The 20,080-nt window shown below is 66.9% G+C and overlaps 1 protein-coding gene across 3 annotated transcripts; it reads left to right on the top strand.

The window, feature by feature from the left end:
- The first annotated feature begins 1,599 nt into the window (after positions 1-1,599).
- On the top strand, positions 1,600-19,696 carry OLFM2 (olfactomedin 2). Of its 3 annotated transcripts, none has more exons than XM_074567095.1 (6): positions 1,600-1,822; positions 11,587-11,736; positions 12,934-13,089; positions 17,838-18,057; positions 18,441-18,547; positions 18,668-19,696. In XM_074567095.1, the coding sequence occupies exons 1-6, from the start codon at positions 1,766-1,768 to the stop codon at positions 19,343-19,345; spliced, it is 1,368 nt and encodes a 455-aa protein (XP_074423196.1). In that variant the 5' UTR covers positions 1,600-1,765; the 3' UTR covers positions 19,346-19,696. The 3 variants fall into 3 exon arrangements, with proteins under 3 accessions (XP_074423196.1, XP_074423197.1, XP_074423195.1); XM_074567096.1 differs by lacking the exon at positions 1,600-1,822 and adding an exon at positions 6,032-6,143; XM_074567094.1 differs by lacking the exon at positions 1,600-1,822 and adding an exon at positions 6,086-6,385.
- Positions 19,697-20,080: the final 384 nt, after the last annotated feature.

The following is a 20,080-nucleotide window of genomic DNA, read 5'->3' on the forward strand; positions in this document are numbered from 1 at the left end:
CGCCCCCCATCTGTGCCGATTTCCACGGCAACGGGCGACTTTTGTGGGGCTGGGGGGCAGGGGGGGAGGCCGCGCACCCCAAACTGGGACTGGTGGCCCCCCCCCGAGGCTGCCGGCCTCGTGTCCCCCCTTGCGCGAGGGCGTGCGAGGCCGGATTCCGCTTGACCCCTGCTCCCCCCCGGGTCCCAGAGAGCTGCCCCCACCCTGGGGACCCATGGCCGTGGCCCCGTGGGACAGGCTGGGGCGGGGGGGGACAGGGGGGGACGGACACAAAGGCAGGGTCGGGACCTGGGCGTGGGGCACTGGTGGCAGCTGGACCTGAGCCCGGCACAAACTGGGCACCCTGGCTGCCCCCCAGTCACCCCCACCCCCACCAAAATCTCCATCCCCAGGGACCTGGGGCAGGAGAGGGGACCAAGAGCCACCCCCCAATTCCTCCCCCCAACCCTCCATCACTGGGGACCCCAGGGAGGGGACCTGGGGCTGCCCCCCAATTCCTCCCCCCAGCCCTCCATCCCCAGGGACCCAGAGAAGGGACCCTGGGGCAGGAGAGGGGTCCTGGGCCTGCCCCCCAATTGCCCCCCACCCCTAAACATCCATCCTCAGGGAGCCGGGAGAGGGGACCTGGGGCAGAAGAGGGGACATGGGGCTGCCCCCCACCCCAAACCTTCCATCCCCAGGGACCCAGAGAGGGGGACACGGGGCGGGAGACGGGACCCGGGGTGGCCCCCCAATTCTCGCCCCCAACCTTCCATCCCCAGGGACACCAGAGAGGGGACACGGGACAGGAGAGGGGACCTGGGGCTGCCCCCCAATTCCTGCCCCCCTCAACCCTCCATCCCCAGGGACCCCAGAGAAGGGACCCCGCGGCAGGAGAGGGGACATGGGGCAGGAGAGGGGACCCGGGGCTGCCCCCCAATTGCCCCCCCCCACCATCCCCAGGGACCCCGGGGCAGGAGAGGGGACCCGGGGCTGCCCCCCAATTGCCCCCCCATGCCTCCCCCAACCCTCCATCCCCAGGGACCCAGAGAGGGGACACGGGGCAGGAGAGGGGACCCGGGGCTGCCCCCCAATTCCGCCCCCCCATGCCATCCCCAGGGACCCCGGGGCAGGAGAGGGGACCCGGGGCTGCCCCCCAATTGCCCCCCCCCGCCATCCCCAGGGACCCCGGGGCAGGAGAGGGGACCCGGGGCTGCCCCCCAATTCCGCCCCCCCATGCCATCCCCAGGGACCCCGGGGCAGGAGAGGGGACCCGGTGCTCCCCCCCCTGCCCCGGTGAAGGGACCGGGCATCCCACCGCGCAGCCGGGGCTGCAGGTACCGGGGGCGACGTGGGGGGGGATGCTCGGTCGCCTCCCTCTCGCCTGGCTCCATCCCGGTTCGGTTCCACCCAACCCCCGGCCCGGTCCGACCGGGCGCCTCCAACCTCCGCCCGCCCCCCCCTCCCCTCCCCGGCTCCGCCGCACCGGGCCGGTGCCGCGGCTGTAACCGGCGGCGGGTCCCGCTCTCGGTAACGCGACGGGGCCCGGCCGGGGCGGGGGGGTTGGGGGCGGGGGGGCGGCGCGGACAAAGGCGGCGGCGGCGGCGGCGGCGGGGCCCGGCCGGGGGATGCGGCTGCGGCGGCGCTGAGCGATTGCGGCTCCGGTAACAACGAGGGAAGGGGAGGGGAGGGGGGAAAAAACCGGCCCCCGGTCCGGTGGTGGGGTTCCGGTAGCGGCCCCCCGTGGCGGGGGGCGGGGGGGGGCGTGTGTGTCCGTGCCTGCAGGATGAGCTTCTTCCCCGGCCTCCTCCTCCTCCTCTCCGCCGGTTCCCCCGCCATGCAGGTAAGGGCGGGCGGGGGCGCCGCGGAGCGGGGTGGGGGGGGTGGGGGGTTCGGTTTGCGGCGGGGGCGGGGGGGGGGGGCCGGGCGGTGCCTTCAGCTTCCCCCGGGGATGCCCCTTTGGCACCGGGTTTTTGCGAGGGGGGGTGGGGGGAAGATGCCGGGACTCGCCCTGGGTGTGTCCCCAGGATGGGGACCCCCGGGGGACCCCGGGGATGGGTCTTGGTGGGGGGGGGACACACACGACAGAGAGGTGTTTGTGGGTGCTGGGTCCTTCCCGAGCCCGGGGGGGTGCTGGGCTTCCCCCCACGGTGTCCCACCGCCCTCCCCGTGTCCCACCGCCCTCCTGGCCTCGGGGGTCTGGGGATGCCCGCGGCCACCTGGGCGCAGGGCGGTGGCATGTCCCCTCCCTGGACACCCCCGGAGGGTGCCCGGACTGAGCTGGGGGCTGCCGGGGACCTCGGCCCGCGCCAGCGGGGTGCTGGGGACACGTGGGTGACAGATGGCACTGGCGGGAGCGGGGCGGGAGCGCCTTCACACGTGGCCATCGAGGACGAGGGAAGGCGACGGCCTGGCTCCATCCCGCCTCACCGGGGTTGCGCCACCGATGGGGACACGGGGTGCCGGCTGTCCCCACCCTGGGTGACACCCTGGGGGACTCCGGGCCACCCCGAGGGGAGCAGGCACCCATGGGTGCAGGGCTTGGGGGAGCGGCGGCTCTGCGCCGGGATGAGCCGCCTGTGGCGGGGTGACACCCGGGTGACGTGGGTGACTCGTGTCCCCTGAGAGCCACCACCCCGGCAGCACCGGGAGGGACCAGCTCCCCCCCCGCCGGGAGCCAGCTGTGCTCCAGCTGTGCCTGGCACCGCCGCGGTGGTGGCAGCTGCGCGGGCGCCCGCCAAGGCGGGTGTCGCGGCGTCACACGCCGTGTCCCAGCGGCGCCAGGGCCAACGCGGCTCCGACACCCGCCTCCCTGCGCCCGGTGCTGCCGGGGTGACACCGTCCCGCGCCGTCCCGGCGCCATCCTCGTGACACTGGAGGTGGCGGGGCGGGAAGGTCCCACGGGGCGAGACCACGAGGACGGAGCTCCGTGTCCCCGTGTCCCCTTGTACCCCGGCGTTCCCCCTCTGTCCCCCAAACCGCCTCGGCCCACCCCTGGGTGTCACCTCTTGGGGCCACGGGAGGTCAACCCACAGTGGCCACCACGACCCGCCGTGGGGACAAGGGCCGGTTTGGGGGCTCCCGCGGTGGCCCTGTCCCCTCCCTGCAGCCCCACGCGCCCGTTTTGTCACCGCTGGTGGGTCAGCGGCCGCAGCCTCGTGCCGGGGGCCTGGTGTTGTTTGTAATTAAGCGGTTCGTTATTAGCCCTGCTGAATATTGTGCAGCCTGTTGAATATTCATGAGCCGGGGTTGCCAGGCCGGGGGGGGGGGTTGCACCAGCCTGGATGGGTCTCCCCCACAGCTGCTTCCCTGGAGGGGGGCGGGGGGGTTGTGGGGTGCCGGGGTGATGCCGGGGCTGAATCGGGGCCAATTCCAGGCAGGAATTATATCCCCGGCCTCCCCCAGAGCGTGACCCTGCCACCGCCCCGCTCGCGTCCCCAAGCCGCAGGCGATGGGGGTGCTGGGGGGACCCCCAAACCCACCTCTTTTTGTGGGTGACACCCATCCGGGGGGGGGTGGGGTGGGGGGGGTGGTGGGTGTGTGTGACGGGCAGGGACGGGATGTGGGGACCCGGCCGGGGTTCGGGGAGCTCCGGGGAGGGGGGGGTGCCCTGCTGTTCCCCACCTCATCCGGATCTCTCCCTTTCCCCCCCTCCCCAAATGGCTGCTCTGCCCGCCCGCCCCCCCCCCCCCCACCCCCCCGGGGGGTTTGGGGGTGGGAGAGTGACCCCCACCGAGGCCCCACATCTGCACCTGGGTCTCAGCCCCACATAATGAGCCGGCGTTAACGAGCTGATTGCGGGCAGGTTCCTGGGCGGGAGGGAAGGGGAGGGAATGCTGCAGTGGAACAACCGAGGGGTGGGGAGGGGGTTTGGGGGTCACGGGGGGGGTGTGTGTGTGTGTCTCCCCCATCCTCCCACCCTGCCCTGGCTCTGCAAAGCCCCACGGGTGACGCTGCGCCCCGATGTGATGGTGACACCGCTTGCCCCACGGGTGTCCCCCATGGCACGTGGGGCTGGCGGCAGGTGGGAGACGGGGGGGGGGGGGGGGGTTGCAAGCCCCTGCCCCATGGCTGTGGGGTACAACACCACCCCCCCCCCCAAAAATAAACACCCCAGGTCCTTAATGTGGCAGCCAGGGGTGGGGGGGGGGTGTCAGAGCATGGGGACACCCACGGCTGAGGTGGCGGCTGCAGCCGGTGTGGCTCCCCCATGGGGCCACATCCCCACCTCGGGGATCCCTGGGCACTTTGGGGGTGGTGGTGGGGGGGGGTGTCTCAGAGGTGAGCCCCCGCCTTTCAGTCCCTGCCGGGGCCTTCCCCACCCACCAGCACCTTGTCCCCAGGGACTGAGGGGGGGGACACACGACAGTTGTCCCTCTGGGTGCTGCCCTGTCCCCTCCAGGGTGGTGGCCGAGGCGGTGTCTGCGGCGCAGAGCCCAGGAGCACCCCGAAACCCGCGGCGGGGGGGCAATACCGGTGTGTGTGTGTGTGTGTGTGTGTGTAGGGGGGGGGGTCTTTCCCCGCCGTTGCCAGCGTGGGAACCTGTGCCATGCGCGACTGTCCCCACGCGGTGGCACTGTGTCACCGTGGAGACGATGGAGGCAAAAAACGGGGGGGGGGGGGGGGGGATGCTCAGAGCCTCGGGGGTCCCCCTGCACCCAGTGGGTCGGATCCTTGAAGGGGGGGGCGGGGGCGGGGGGCACCCAGCGGGGCAGAGCCGCTGAGAGGGTTTGGGGGGGGTCCGGGGGACCCCAGGGATCTCGGTGCTCCGTGGAGGGGGGTGGTCGCATCCTCCCCGCAGTTGTGGGGCACGGTGAGGATGGAGATGAGGATTTGGGGTGTTTTGGGGGGGGGGGGGGAAGGGGAGAGTGGGGGGGGTGCTCGGGGAGGGGCGGGGGGGGGGTCTGCAGCCTCCAAACCAGGCTGGGGGTGCGGAGGTCCCTGATACTGGTGCCAGGGGAAGGGAGAGAAGGGGTCTCCGGGGGTCCTGCACCCCCAAAGCGGGGGCCTCCAAGGGTCCTGCCCCCCAGAACAGGGATCTCCAGGGGTCCTGATCCCCAAAAAAAGGGGGTTTCTGGGCTCCTCTTCCCCCAAACCAGGGGTCTCCGGGGGACCCGCTCCCCCAGACCCGGCCATACTGGGCTGCTGCAAAGGGAACTGGGTTGAATGGTGCTGTGTCGTGCCGGGCGGGACCCCCCCGAACCGGGACCCCCCCGAACCGGGGAGGTCGGTACCGAGCCGTGCCGGGTTGGGAGCCCCCCCGAATCGGGACCCCCCCCGAATCGGGACCCCCCCCGAACCGGGGAGGTCGGTATCGAGCCGTGCCGGGTTGGGAGCCCCCCGAATCGGGACCGTACCGAGCCGTGCCGGGTTGAGACCCCCCCGAACAGGGACCCCCCCGAACTGGAGGGGTCGGCACCGAGCCGTGCCGGGTTGGGAGCCCCCCCGAATCGGGACCCCCCCCGAACCGGGGAGGTCGGTACCGAGCCGTGCCGGGTTGGGAGCCCCCCGAATCGGGACCGAACCGAGCCGTGCCGGGTTGAGACCCCCCCGAACAGGGACCCCCCCGAACTGGAGGGGTCGGTACCGAGCCGTGCCGGGTTGGGAGCCCCCCCGAATCGGGACCCCCCCCGAACCGGGGAGGTCGGTACCGAGCCGTGCCGGGTTGGGAGCCCCCCGAATCGGGACCGAACCGAGCCGTGCCGGGTTGAGACCCCCCCGAACAGGGATCCCCCCGAACCGGAGGGGTCGGTACCGAGCCGTGCCGGGTTGGGAGCCCCCCCGAACCGGGACCCCCCCGAACCGGGGAGGTCGGTACCGAGCTGTGCCGGGTTGGGACCCCCCCGGAATCGCGACCAACCCGAACAGGGGGGGGTCGGTACCGAGCCGTGCCGGGTTGGGAGCCCCCCCCCCGAACTGGGACCACCCCGACCCGAGGCGGAGGGGGGGGGGGGGGGCGGAGAGAGGGGGTCGGTACCGAGTCGTGCCGTGTTGGGACCGCCCCAAACCGGGGCCGTACCGGGCTTGGCCCGGGGCCAACGCCGCCGACGTCACTCCGAAGCGGCGCCGGCCCCTTTATAAAGGCGAAGGCGGCTCCGGGGGCTCCGTAGGCGGCGGGGGCGCGGGGCCGGTGCGCGGTTCGCCCCGGTGGGCACCGGCACCGGGTGAGCGAGGAAGAGGAGGAAGGAGAGGAGGAAGAGGAGGAGGAGGAGGAGGGGGGGTGGGGGTGGGGGTGGGGGTGTGATGGGTATGCGGCGGCGACGGCGACATGACGGTGCCGCTGCTGAAGATCGGGGCCGTGCTGAGCACCATGGCCATGGTCACCAACTGGATGTCCCAGACCTTGCCCTCGCTGGTGGGGCTCAACGGTACCGCCGTCTCCCGGGCCGGGACCTCCGAGAAGATCGTGAGTCTGCCCGGTACTGGGGAGGGGAGCACCGGGGGTGGGCGGGGGGGGGGTGTCGGGTACCGCGGGAGAGAGGGGTTGGGGGTGTCGGGGGGGGGGGGGGGGGCGCATGCCCGGGCTGCGGCGTGGAGCTGCGCCACCGGTTACCGGCACCCACCGGGCTCGGGTGGCACCGGGAACCACACCCCCCCCCTCCCCCCGCCGCCTCTTCACCTCCCCCGGCGTGGGGACCCCCCCACCCTCCCCTCCGCCTTCCGCTGGGCATCCCTCCGTTCACGGGCACCCCCCCCTCTTCCCCCGTCCTCCCGTTCAGGGTGCACCGGGAGCCCCCCCCACCCCGTTCACGGGCACCCCCTCCCCCGTCCTCCCGTTCAGGGTGCACCGGGACCCCCCTTTAGGGTGCACCGGGACCCCCCCCATCCTTCCTTCCTTTCAGGGTGCACCGGGACCCCCCCACCCTGTTCGTGGGCACCCCCCCCGCCCCCATCTTTTCTCCCGTTGAGGGTGCACCGAGACCCCCCCCACCCCTTTCAGGGTGCACCGGGACCCCCACCCCGTTCATGGGCACCCCCCCATCCTTTCTCCCGTTGAGGGTGCACCGGGACCCCCCCACCCTAGTTCATGGGCACCCCCCCTTTCTTCCTGGGCAGGGTGCACTGGGGCCCCCCCCGATGCGAACCCCCCCCTCTGCTTCCCCCCTGAGCACAGGACACGCCCCCCATATCCCTCAAGGATTCCCTGGGAATGGGGACCCTCCTACCCCCCCCCCCCCCCAGGGCAGGGGGATCCCCCCCACCCCGGACAGGGTGCACCAGGGACCCCCCCGACAGGGGCTGGTCTCAGCCGGGAGCCTGAGGCTGGGGTCACCCCATGGAGGAGACATCCCCCCCCCCCGGGGGTTGGGGGGCTCCTGGCCCCCTTCTTTCCCCCCGTAGACTCAGGCTGGGCAGTTCCAGGGGGCTGGGGCAGGGCTGGGGGGGGGCTCCTGGCTAGGAAAGGTGGGTGACCCCCCTCCCCCGGGGAGCTGGTGGCTGTCCCCAGGCTGGGTGCCACCTCTTCCCCCGCCCCCCCCCAGGGTAGGGCAACCCCAAATTTCCCCTGGGGGGCTCTGACTGGCCTCAGCCCTTTGGTGCAAACCCCTGTGAGAGGGGGGGGCTGGGGGGGGTGTGGGGTGAAAACAAGTTGGGAACGGGGTGGGGGATGACGACGACGACTCCTGGGGAGGGGGGAGGTTTTGGGGAGCTGCAAAGGCAGCGATAGGGCTGAGCTCGGGGTGAAGCCGTGGGGGCGAGCGAGCCCCCGGGGAGGGCTGGGTGGGTGCCATGGGGCCTGGCTGGCGCCCAGCCGTAGCCGGTGACGCTGGGGTTGGGGGGGGGGGGGGGGGGGCATGATGTGGGACCACGTCCTTTGCCATGAGAAACCCCCCCACCACACTCCGGTAGCCGGAGTCTTCCCGTGTGGGACTGGGCACCCCATTTTGGGGGGTTGTGGCCGGGGTGGGGGGGAGCAATCCTGCCGGTGCGGGTGCTTCGTGCTATTGCCAGCGCTGATCTCGGTCATGGTGGGGGGGGGGGGGGAATGATCTGGTTTTGAGGGTGTTCGAGGAAGGAGCTGGCACAGCCCATCTGGAGCCCGCCATCAGCTGGGCTGGCAGATGTGGCGCCCGCCGGCGGGATCCCAACGTGTGCCCCCCCCAACCCGGAACCCCCGGATCCCCCTGGCAGAGCCGTTTTTGGGGGGGGGGGGGGGGCGCTCATGGTGCCGCTCCCCCTGCTTTGGTTCTGCCCGTCCCATCCCCAAAACTCTTTCCCCCGCATCCCAGGCATCCTTTTCGGGGTGCCGTTCCCGGCTGGAATTCCGCGGAGGATGAGCGCGGCGGCCTTCGCGGCGGTGACGGCGGGGGTCTCACCGGGCAGCCCCAAATAGGCCGTCGGTGTTGCAGGGTAATTAGCGGCGCTGGGGGTAACGCAGGCTCTGCCCGACCATAATTGGCTGATCGTTAGTCACTCTTTGGTGTCGGTTGGAAAAATCATTAATCACCGGGCAGCGGCGGCGGCGGCGGCAGCGCCCCGAATGCGGCTGGAAGGGGCTGGCGCAGCCGCCCACGGGGGCCAGTGGGACACTGTTGGGGGGGGGGGGGGGAGGGAGGGGGGGGAACTGGGGTGCTGGGTGCCGACCTCATCCCCCGCCGGGGTTTAGCAAAGCGCCGTTTTCCCTCGCGGATGCTGAAATGAGCCGGTTTTTGGCGGGGGGGGGGGGGGGCGGTTTACCCCAAAACCGGTGCTCGCCGGCTTTGGGTACGGTGATGCCCGGTGCGACCTTTTGCTGGTTTTTGAGGATTCTCGAAGCCCCTTGATGGAAACCGGCGGTTCCTTTTCCGCTCTGAGGTCCAGAGCTGGATTATTCCCAGTCCTGGCATCGGTGGTCCCATTGGCTGGACCTTGGGCCGTCGGCTCTTTGGGGACCCCGGAGCCGGTGACGGCTCTTGACTTGCCGTGAAGGAACAGCCCCATGGAGCATCCTCTGCGGGGGCTCCCTCTCTTTCCTCCCACCTCTCCCCGCGAGTGGCCCCCTCTCCAAAAACAGGGGCCAGAGACACGGAGCGGCGCTTGCCTTTTATCACCGGTGCCCATTCGGGTGGGTCCTGGCTTCAAAGGGCGCTTGGTCGCCCCCCGCCTGGGGCAAGGGGCTGAGCGGGGATTCCTGAATCCTTGGGGACCTCCGGGAGAGGGTTTGGGGGGGGGGGGGGGGGTGTGTGTGCTGTGACACCCCTGCCCCCGGGCAGCTCGAGGGTGTCAGCGGTTTCCCGAGCGGCGAGCAGGCAGCTTTCCCGGCGAGCTCTAATTAATAACCCGGTGACAGATTGCACAGGCTGCGTTTAACCTAATAATCCCCCCGGCAGCGGCCGCCGCCGTTGCCGCCAGGTCCCCGAAGCCGCAGTGGGCAGGCGCGGGCAAGGGCTGCCCTCCAACCCCCATCCCCTGGGCAGGGGGGCGGGGGGTGGTGGTACCCGCAGGGTTTTGGGGAGGTGGGGGGGGGGGAGCTGGATGCTGCAGCGGGGAAAGCAACGTCTTTCCCCCCGAATCCGGCCCAGGGATGCTCGCCCGCATCCCGCTTGCCGTTGGCGACGCACCCCAGGGTTTTCGCCGCGATCTGGCAAGCGGAGGAGCTTTGCCAACCTCCGAAGCCATGGCACTCGTCCCCCCCGTCCCGTCCCCCCCCCCCCCCCCGCCCGCCCTGGGCTGCTGCCTGCCATTAATTATGCATTAAGCCCTCTATAAAGTATTTATGGCTGCCTGCTGCTCAGCCGCGGCCGGCGAGGTCCTCGGGAAAGGGAAAGGGCTGCGCCGTGACTGCGGATGCTCTGCCCGGCTTGGCTTTAGGCTCTTTTATTTCACTACCTTCTTTTTTGGTTTTTTTTTTTTTTTTTTGGCGGGGGGAAGAGAAGAAACGAAGGGTTTGGCGCGCAGGATGCTCCCGGGATCCCGGTGGGGGGAGAGAGGGGACGGTGTTTGTGCCAGGGACCCCAATTTTTGGGTGGGTGGGTGGGACCGCCCGGCGGCTTCGCATGGAGCCTTTCCCGGCGTGTATAATTTGATGATTGCTCATCAGATTAATTCACCTGCCGGGGCAGCCGGCACGACGCCATCCATCGGCACGCCATGACATCCGCCGGCGCCTTCCTAGAGGCTCGTTATCCCGCGATGTGGCTCGTTATCCCGCGATGTGGCTCGTTATCCCGCAATGTGGCTTGTTATCCTGCTATGTGGCTCGTCCCCAGCCGGGATCGCCAAGGGCTCCTGGCCCCCACGCCATCCCGGCTCCATTTCCGCCTGCGTTGGAGCTGGGCTGAATAAATCCGCTTTTTCTCTCCCCCCCGTCCCCGCCATCAGTCAGGAATTTCCTCGGTCGAACGGCGAGTTTCACACCGCCGTCGGTTCATTTATTCTGGTGGGAGAACGGTGTTTAGCCGCCGCCGTGTCCAATAAATCCCTTCCGATGTGAAACATGAAGTTAAAACCGCTGCGTGGAAAGTTAAAGTATCGTCCCCGGCTTGTTACAGGGAACGGGTCATTTATCTTCGCCCGGCGCCATGCAGAAGGCGCTCGGAGAGCGATGAGTTTGCTCTTGATTTTCATAATTAATAATTATGAATTACCCATGAAATGCTAAATGGCCCAGCGCAAAAAAACACCGGCTTCTGGCGTGAATAAATCAGGCAAAGGAGAGGAAGGGGGGGGGGGGACAGACACACGACATGTTTCTCTACTTGGTTTTTGGGGGTGAGAATGGTGGGAACCCGGCCGAAAATGGGGGGCAGCGGGAGCCTGCGGTGGTCGCCCCCCTCCTTGGTTGCTTTGGGAGATGGAAAGCAAAAGGCCGAGCCCGGATCCCGCTGGAAAAGGTGCGACTGGATGCGAAAATGAGCTTCCGGAGGGTGTTGGGAATGGTGGGATGCCCGGCTGGCCCCCCTGGCTGCCCACCCCGGGCAGGGGGGGGGGTCGCGCTGGTGTTTCCCCACCGCCGTCGAAGGGACCCCGAAATTCCAAGGGAAGGAATTAGCAATTTGTACTGGCGGCTCCGGAAGAAATTCCTGCCTCGTCAAGGCCGTTAATGGGAAATTATGGCAGGGTGGGTCTGCGGGAGGAAGAGGAGGGATGCGGAGCCGGCTGGCGGTGGGCGACGAAGAGCTTTTCCTCCTCATTCCCTCCCATCCCACTGGCGTTTTGTGGCCGATTCGGGGGCGGGGGGGGGGCTAAAAATCTCCGCCATTTGGAGCCGGTCGCCGCGACGAAAGGAGTCTTGGCAAACGGGGAGGGGGGGAAATGATTAAATGACCCGGATAAATAAATAAGTAAATAAGAAATACTAAAAGGAGGGAAAAATGCAAAGCGGCTCAGATCCGCTGGGATGAGAAGCCGGGGGCGGGGGGGGGGGGGGACGGGTTGGGAGGAGAACTGGGCAGGATGGCGGGATGCGCTTGGCATCGGGCTTCGCCGGCGCGGGTTCAAGAAGGGTTTGATGGGCTCGTCCTGGCCGCCGGCGCGTGGCGGTTCGTCCCCGTCCAGGGACAAAGGATGGGGAAGGTTTTGGGGAAGCCCTGGCAGGCGCGGGGAGCCCCGGGGGGTGGGGGGTGCGGGGTGGGGGGGAGGATCCGGCACTTTTGGGGGCCCTGACATCTCCCCTCCTCTCTCCCTCAGACCCTTTTCCAGAGCCCCGACGAGGGCTGGCAGGTTTATACCTCGGCGCAAGCCCCCGACGGCAAATGCCTCTGCACGGCCGTCATCCCCGTCCAGGGCACTTGCTCCCGCGACCTGCGCAGCCACCAGCTCCGCCAGCTCATGGAGAAGGTGAGCCTCGACCGCCGGTAATCAACGGTACTGGCCCAGCCCCCTAACGAAGCGCTTAATTTGCCGGTGGGGAGGATGCACGGACGCGTGGCTTCGGTTGGTTGTCACCCCTCTGTGACGCGTGGTGGCCGCGTCCCCGGGGAGGACAGACGTGGCGCCTCGCCATCCCGGTGCGAAGAGCCGCCGTTTGCCGGGACGAGCGTCCCCGCCGTAAAAAAGGAGCCCTGGCGTCCTCCCGCGGGGTCGGCTGGAAGGGCGTCACCGCGGTGCCACCGGCACGTGGCGATGCCCTCGCCGCACCCCCCCGAGCCCGGCCACGGGGATAAAATCATCCCGCAGAGAAAAATCATCCCCGAGATAAACCCCAAGCGAGCTTTTATCCTGCACCCCCATCCACCAAACGATGTTTAACGGAGCCCGGGGTGGTTTCCAGGTGTGGAACGAGGGGGTTTCCCAAACTGGGGGTATGGGGGGGGGGTGTCCCTTCCCCGTGGCAGAAGCCGCGAGCCCCACGGCACGGGGCCGCGCGCCTGAGCCGAGCTCATTGAGTTTTCCACGGCCGCGCCGCGGAACCGATTAAACTTTTATTATAACGTGCTGCAAAAAAACGCCTCTCAAGCGGCTCCCTTCCGCGGCGGCGGCGTAAATACCAGCGGGGCCGGGGCTAATAAATAAATCACCGCTTGAGGAACGCAGCCACGTTCGCGTCATTTGAAAGCGTGGAAATGAAATACCGTTGCCGGCTGCGGGCGGATGAAATTAAGGAATGAAAAGCTCATGGACCCGGCTGGGAAACGTGCGCTCGGACGGTTTAAAAAAAATAAAAAAAAAAAAAAACAAAACAAAAACCCACACACAAAAAAAACCCCCAAATTTCAGCTGAAGCAGGACGAGTAAAATGCATTATTTTATACATTAAAGCTGGGGCGGGGGGGAGAGGTTTCTTGCATGCGTTTACATAAACGGCGGAGCGGGGAGCAGCTCGTCCTGCGGCTCCCTGGGGACGGGGATGTCGGGATGGGATCTCCCGGGGCCGTGTCCCCACCAGCACCCGGTGGCCTTGAGCTGGTCCCGGGGGCTGCTCTCCCTTCCCCGTCCCCTCTCTGCTTCCACGCCCCGAATTCTCCCGGCTCGAGCCTCTTCGTTAGCGGCAGAGGGCTGTGTTAATTAGAGCGAGGGTTTTATCTCGCCTCCCAGGTGCAGAACATCTCCCAGTCCATGGAGGTGTTGGACCTCCGGACCTACCGGGACCTCCAGTACGTGCGCAACACCGAGTCCCTGATGAAGGGCTTGGACTCCAGGCTGAAGGTGGCTGCTGAGAGCCAGAAGAGCCTCAACACCAAGAGCTTCCAGGTGAGCCCATGCGCCCCCGCCATGCCCCTTGCACCCCCCCATGCCTCTTGCACCCCGTAGGAGCCCTCCCTGAGCAGGCGGTGCTGCTACGACACGGGTGGGCAGCCTGTGAAGGGTCCTGCTTTCGGCGGTCCAGGTGGGCTGAGAACCCCTGGGGTGGTCTGGGTGGCCAACCATCTCTGTGGGGATCCGGGTGGCCAAGCAGCCCTGGGATGGTCCCGGAGCCGAGCATCCTTGGGGTGGTGGTCCCAGGGCCAAGCATCCCTGTGGGGATCCAGGTGGCCGAGCATCCCTGGGGTTGTCCCAGGGACGAACATCCCTGTGGTGATCCAGGTGGCCAAGCATCCCTGGGGCAGTCCAGGTGGCCAAGCATCCCTAGGGTTGTCCCAGGGCCGAGCATCCCTGGGATGCTCCCAGAGCTGAGCATCCCTGCAGTGGTCCGGTTGTCCCTGCGGTGATCCAGGTGGCCAAGCATCCCTGGGATTGCCCCAGGGCCGAGCATCCCTGTGGGGATCCGAGTGTCCAAGCATCCCTGAGGTGGTCCAAGTGGCCAAGAATCCCTGGGGTTGTCCCAGGGCTGAGCATCCCTGGGGTGGTCCAGGTGGCCAAGCATCCCTAGGGTTGTCCCAGGGCCGAGCATCCCCGGGATGCTCCCAGAGCTGAGCATCCCTGCAGTGGTCCAGTTGTCCCTGCAGTGATCCAGGTGGCCAAGCATCCCTGGGATTGTCCCAGGGCCGAGCTTCCCTGGGATGCTCCCAGAGCTGAGCATCCCTGCAGTGGTCCGGTTGTCCCTGCGGTGACCCAGGTGGCCAAGCATCCCTGGGATTGCCCCAGGGCCGAGCATCCCTGTGGGGATCCGAGTGGCCGAGCATCCCTGGGGTGGTCCAAGTGGCCAAACATCCCTAGGGTTGTCCCAGGGCTGAGCATCCCTGGGGATCGGGGTGGCTGAGCATCCCTGGGGTGGTCCCAGAGCCGAGCACCCTTGGGGTGGTCCCAGGGTCCAGCACCCTTGGGGTTGTCCGAGGGCCGAGCATCCCTGGGATGGTCCCAGAGCTGAGCATCCCTGCAGTGGTCCAGGTGTCCCTGTGGTGATCCAGGTGGCCAAGCATCCCTGGGGTTGTCCCAGGGCCGAGCATCCCTGGGATGGTCCCAGAGCTGAGCATCCCTGCAGTGGTCCAGGTGTCCCTCTGGTGGTCCAGGTGGCCAAGCATCCCTGGGGTGGTCTCAGGGCCGAGCATCCCTGTGGGGATCGGGGTGGCTGAGCATCCCTGTGCCACCTGAGTGAAGAGGATGGTGCGGTGCAGGAGCCGGCGAGGGTGCCCAGCCGCGGTGGGCACGCAGAGAGGGCAAACCAACGCAGGGCTCCATCCTGCCGAGCTGTGCCTGCAGTGCCGGGACAGCAGAGACGGCCAATTCCCAGCCCATCTGGCTGCAAATCGATGCCTTTAATTAAACAAAACGTGGCTCTTCCCCGGCAGAGCCACGATTTCCCCCTGACGGGTGGCAGCCGCCAGCGCCGTGGGCTGATCGATGCAGCGCTGCCCCTGCTGCAGCGGCTCCGCACCCCCAAGAAATCCCATTAACCACCACCACCACCCCCCCCCGACCTCCACCGGGGCACTGGTTTATTTTGGGAGCCTCAAGCCTTCATCCTGACAGCTAAAGAGTGTTTCTGTCTCGGGAGCGGCTGGTTCTTGGCACTGAAAGGGGCCGGAGGATGCTCGGGCGGCTGCTGGGCGCTGACAGTTGCAGAGACGAGACATTGATTAAACATCTGAGCTGCAGCAAATGTCTCGCCCGGTTTAATCACAGCAGGAGGTGCTGAGCCCCATGATTGGGGTGCAATCCCACTAAGATCTGGGAAAGCTGGCCGGTAACGCCGCCCCGAAATGAAAGGCGAGGAGAAAGGGAAGGTGCTGGCGAGCTGGGCTTGTTCCCGGGAATACCCGCTGAGGCGTGGGACGGCGAGCGGGGCTGGGGGCCGTGGAGCGGGACGGAGGTGCTGGCTGGGGATTTACAGCGTCCTTGAGCGAAGGAGACTCGGCAGAGCGGCTTGCGGCCGGGGCCAGCTCGCTGTCACACTGCTCTGTGCTTCCCCCCATCCCTTCCCTGCCCTGCCGGCACGGTGGTTGGCACGAGCCTGGCAGGATCGTGCATGGCTCCCGGTGCTGGGCATCTCTACGGGGGTCTTGGTGCCCCACCATCCCTGCAGAGGTCCCAGGGCCAGGAATCCCTGTGGGGCTCCCAGGGCCAGGCATCCCTGTGGGGATCCCAGGGTCAAGTATCCTGGTGGGATGCCGGTGCCCGAGCATCCCTGCAGTGGTCCCAGGGCCAGGAATCCCTGTGGGGATCCGAGGGTCAAGTATCCTGGTGGGATGCTGACGCCCGAGCATCCCTGCAGTGGTCCCAGGGCCGGGAATCCCTGTGGGGATCCGAGGGTCAAGCATCCTGGTGGGATGCCGACGCCCGAGCATCCCTGCAGTGGTCCCAGGGCCGGGAATCCCTGTGGGGATCCGAGGGTCAAGCATCCTGGTGGGATGCCGACACCCGAGCATCCCTGCAGTGGTCCCAGGGCTGGGAATCCCTGTGGGGCTCCCAGGGTCAAGCCGGGTGGGATACCGATGCCCGAGCATCCCTGCAGTGGTCCCAGAGCTGGGAATCCCTGTGGGGATCCAAGGGTCAAGCATCCTGGTAGGATGCCGATGCCCGAGCATCCCTGCGGGGCTCCCAGGGCCAGGAATCCCTGTGGGGCTCCTAGGATCAAGCCGGCTGGGATACCGATGCCCGAGCATCCCTGCGGGGCTCCCAGGGCTGTGAATCCCTGTGGGGCTCCTAGGATCAAGCCGTCTGGGATACCGATGCCTGAGCATCCCTGCGGGGCTCCCAGGACCAGGCATCCCTGTGGGGATCCCAGGGTCAAGTATCCTGGTGGGATGCCAGTGCCCGAGCATCCCTGCAGTGGTCCCAGGGCTGGGAATCCCTGTGGGGCTCCCAAGGTCAAGCTGGGGGGACGCCAGTGCCCGAGCATCCCTGCAGTGGTCCCAGGGCCGGGAATCCCTGTGGGGATCCGAGGGTCAAGCATCCTGGTGGGATGCCGATGCCCGAGCATCCCTGCAGTGGTCCCAGGGCTGGGAATCCCTGTGGGGCTCCTAGGATCAAGCCGGCTGGGATACCGATGCCTGAGCATCCCTGCGGGGCTCTCAGGACCAGGCATCCCTGTGGGGATCCCAGGGTCAAGTATCCTGGTGGGATGCCAGTGCCCGAGCATCCCTGCAGTGGTCCCAGGGCTGGGAATCCCTGTGGGGATCCGAGGGTCAAGCCAGGTGGGATGCTGGTGCCCGAGCATCCCTGCAGTGGTCCCAGGGCTGTGAATCCCTGTGGGGCTCCTAGGGTCAAGCCAGGTGGGATGCCGATGCCCGAGCATCCCTGCGGTTGTCCCAGGGCCAGGAATCCCTGTGGGGCTCCCAGGACCAGGCATCCCTGTGGTGGTCCCAGTGCCCAGACACCCCCACGGGGCTCCCAGGGTCGGGCATCCCTGTGGGTTTCCCAGGGCTGGGTATCCCTGCAGGGGTCCCAGGGTTGAGCATCCATGCGGGACTCCCCAGGCTGGGCATCCCTGGGGGGCTCCTGGTGCCAGAGCATCCCTGTGGGGCTCTCAGGGCCGAGCATCCCTGCGGTGGTCCCAGGACTGGGAATCCCTGCGGGGCTCCTAGGACCAGGCATCCCTGTGGGGGTCTTGGTGCCCCAGCGTCCCTGTGGTGGTCCTAGGGCTGAGCATCCCTGGGGGGCTCCCAGGGGCCGAGCATCCCTACGGTGGTCCCAGGGCTGAGCATCCCTGTGGGGCTCCCAGGACCATGCATCCCTGTGGGGGTCCTGGTGCCTGAGCATCCCTGGGGGGGTCCTAGGGCTGGGCATCCCTGCGGTGCTCCCAATGCCCTGGCATCCCTGCGGGGCTCCCGGGGCCAAACAGCCCTGCAGGGATCCCAGGGCTGGGCATCCCTGCGGGCTCCCCAGATCAGGTGTCTCTGCAGGGCTCCTGGTACCTGAGCATCCCTGCGGGGATCCCAGGGATAAGCATCCCTGTGGGTGTCCTGGGGTCGAGCATCCCTGCGGGGATCCCAGGGATGAGCATCCCCCTGGCACGCAGGGTGCTGGGTGCACAGGCACCCATTGCCCGGAGCCATCACCCATCCCTGGCACGCTCTCCCCACCCCGGTCCCGTGTCGGCTGTCAGGGACCCGCTCAGCCTTTGCCTGCCTGCTCCCAGGCCAGGGTCAAACCACCTCTGAACCTTCTCCTCGTGCCTAAAATAAGTGGAGATTTTTAAATCCTGGACCTACCCGTTGCTCTCATTCCCTCGGCACCGTCCGTGCTCAGCCCCCCCGCACTGCTCCCGGCTTTCTGGGGAAGGGGGGGGTCCCATAGCGGGGTCGGATCCCGCCCGGTTCCCGCTCTGCGGAGCGAGGCGATAGCATCGGCGGCGGGTGATTCATTACCGACCGCTCTCCCAAGCGCTTGGAAAATGCGACGCCTTGTAATTGTTATTAATTACCAACCCAGGGAATAGGGCTCGTCTCTGGGGCGTTAACGAGGCTGCGCTCCGCCATCGCTGCTGGAGGCCTCCTCCATCCCAGGGGGATGGACAGACCCGGGGACGAGCACCACCAGGCTCCAGGCAGGGGTTTCATTTAAGAGAGGGGGGTGGGTGGGTTTTCCCACCCCCCTACCCCTTGCCACCCCTTAAACAGGAGCTCAAGGACAAGATGACGGAGCTGCTGCCGCTGCTGCCCGTCCTGGATCAGTACAAGTCGGACACGCGGCTGATCGTGCACCTGAAGGAGGAGGTGAGGAACCTCTCCGGGAGCTTGCTGGCCATCCAGGAGGAGATGGGCGCCTACGACTACGAGGAGCTGCAGCAGCGGGTGCTGATGCTGGAGGCACGGCTGCACGCCTGCATGCAAAAACTGGGTACGGTGTCCCCCTCCCACCCCCCCCCCCCAATATTCCTATAATATTCCCACCTCCTGTTTTGCTGCGCTGCCAATATCTTCTCAATAATCATAATAATACCGGCAGCCCAGTATCTTCCAGTATGGGGTGTTTACCGGGACCGGCGCAGGAGCCGCCTTTTCTCGCTCTCGGGAATTGCCGTCGGAGCCCTGCGGTGCCTTTTCCTTAAGCATCCCCCATCCCGCTGCCCCATCCCCCGAGATTCCTGGGGGGGGGTCCCTGGGGTGAAGCTCTGCTTCCTCCCCGCGATGCCCGCGGGACCGGAGGGTGCTGGGCAGCGTCATGGTCCAGGATGCCCATCCCTAACTCCGGAATCTTTCTTCCCCGCCTCTCCCTCCCAGGTTGCGGGAAGCTGACGGGCGTCAGCAACCCCATCACCATCCGAGCGTCGGGCTCCCGCTTCGGCTCGTGGATGACCGACACGATGACGCCCAGTGCCGACACCCGGGTGAGTGGCACGGGCACCCACGGGTCGCGTCCGTCTGTCCTGGGAGTCCATCTTGATGGGGTTGGGGCTGGGGGGGGGGGCCCATTTTGGCCGGGCATCCCTAACCTCAGCCCACCGCAGGTGTGGTACATGGACGGTTACTACAAGGGCCGGCGCGTCTTGGAGTTTCGGACCTTGAACGACTTTGTGACGGGGCAGAACTTCGTGCAGCACCTCCTGCCGCATCCCTGGGCCGGCACGGGCCACGTCGTCTTCAACGGGTCCCTCTACTACAACAAATACCAGAGTAACATCGCGGTGAAATACCATTTTCGCTCCCGCAGCGTCTTGGTGCAGCGCAGCCTGGCCGGCGCCGGCTACAACAACACCTTCCCCTATTCTTGGGGGGGTTTCTCCGACATCGACTTCATGGTGGACGAGAACGGGCTGTGGGCCGTCTACACCACCAACCAAAACGCCGGCAACATCGTGGTGAGCCGGGTGGACCCCCAGACGCTGGAGGTCCTGCGGAGCTGGGACACGGGATACCCCAAACGCAGCGCCGGGGAGTCCTTCATGATCTGCGGCACCCTCTACGTCACCAACTCCCACCTTGCCGGCGCCAAGATCTATTTTGCCTACTACACAAACACTTCCAGCTACGAATACACGGATATTCCCTTCCACAACCAGTATTCCCACATATCCATGCTGGACTACAACCCGCGGGAGAGGGTGCTCTACACCTGGAACAACGGCCACCAGGTCATCTACAACGTCACGCTCTTCCACGTCATAAAGACGTCGGGCGAGCTGTGACGGTGTCGTCCCCCCCCCCAGCGCCGGACTCCTCTGCTCTCCCTCCCCAGCTTTTTATTTTTCTACACTTCAGCCTCGGCTACTCTCTCTAGGGGACGGAGCGGAGCCTTCCTCCTCCTCCTCCTCGATTTTTTTCTTTTTTTTTTTTTTTTTTAATATCTCTTTGGTTTCTTCCCGCGGTTCGTGGCGCATGGATCTCTTCTGCCTTCATTTGAGCTGACCTCGGTTGGTTTTTTTGGTTGGGTTTCGGTTGTTTTGGTTTTTTTGTTGTTGTTGTTGTTGGGTTTGGTTTTGCTTTTTCAATTTACGTCTTTATTTTGACGGCAAATAAAAAGAGTCTCTTTGACGTTTGATGGGGCTTGCACTGATATTTCTTCCCCCCACCCCCCAGTTTTTAAAAAATTAGTATTTGTCACTCGATGGCTTGGTTTCCCCCCCTTTTCCTGCATCCACAGCCTCCAGATGTGCGGCGGCAGCCAGCGATGTTGTTTATGGGCATGTTTAATGCATGCGGGTGCGGCGCTGGGGAAATTACAGCAGAGCTGGGCGAGGCGAGGAGGAGGAAGGGAAGGGAAATGATGGTGCAGCTGCGGTGAGTTGGCGGGGGTGGGGGGGAAGCGGATCCTGCGAGGGGGGAGCTGATCCTGCTCCCGACCAGGCCAGGGCAGCAGGATCCTGGTCCTGGGGGAGAGCGAGGACCTGCTGCCCAGGGGTGAGGAGGGATGGAGGGGATGT

The sequence above is a fragment of the Larus michahellis genome, chromosome 25, assembly GCF_964199755.1.
Source record: "Larus michahellis chromosome 25, bLarMic1.1, whole genome shotgun sequence".
In the NCBI taxonomy this organism is placed as follows: Eukaryota; Metazoa; Chordata; class Aves; order Charadriiformes; family Laridae; genus Larus; species Larus michahellis.

What these genes read in the sequence shown, in the direction of transcription:
- OLFM2 (XM_074567094.1), top strand. Translation starts at nt 6,248, where the DNA reads ATGACGGTGCCGCTGCTGAAGATCGGGGCCGTGCTGAGCACCATGGCC. An exon ending in TCAACACCAAGAGCTTCCAG is followed by an intron (nt 13,090 to 17,837) that starts GTGAGCCCATGC and finishes CCCCTTAAACAG; the next exon opens with GAGCTCAAGGACAAGATGAC. An exon ending in CGCCCAGTGCCGACACCCGG is followed by an intron (nt 18,548 to 18,667) that starts GTGAGTGGCACG and finishes AGCCCACCGCAG; the next exon opens with GTGTGGTACATGGACGGTTA.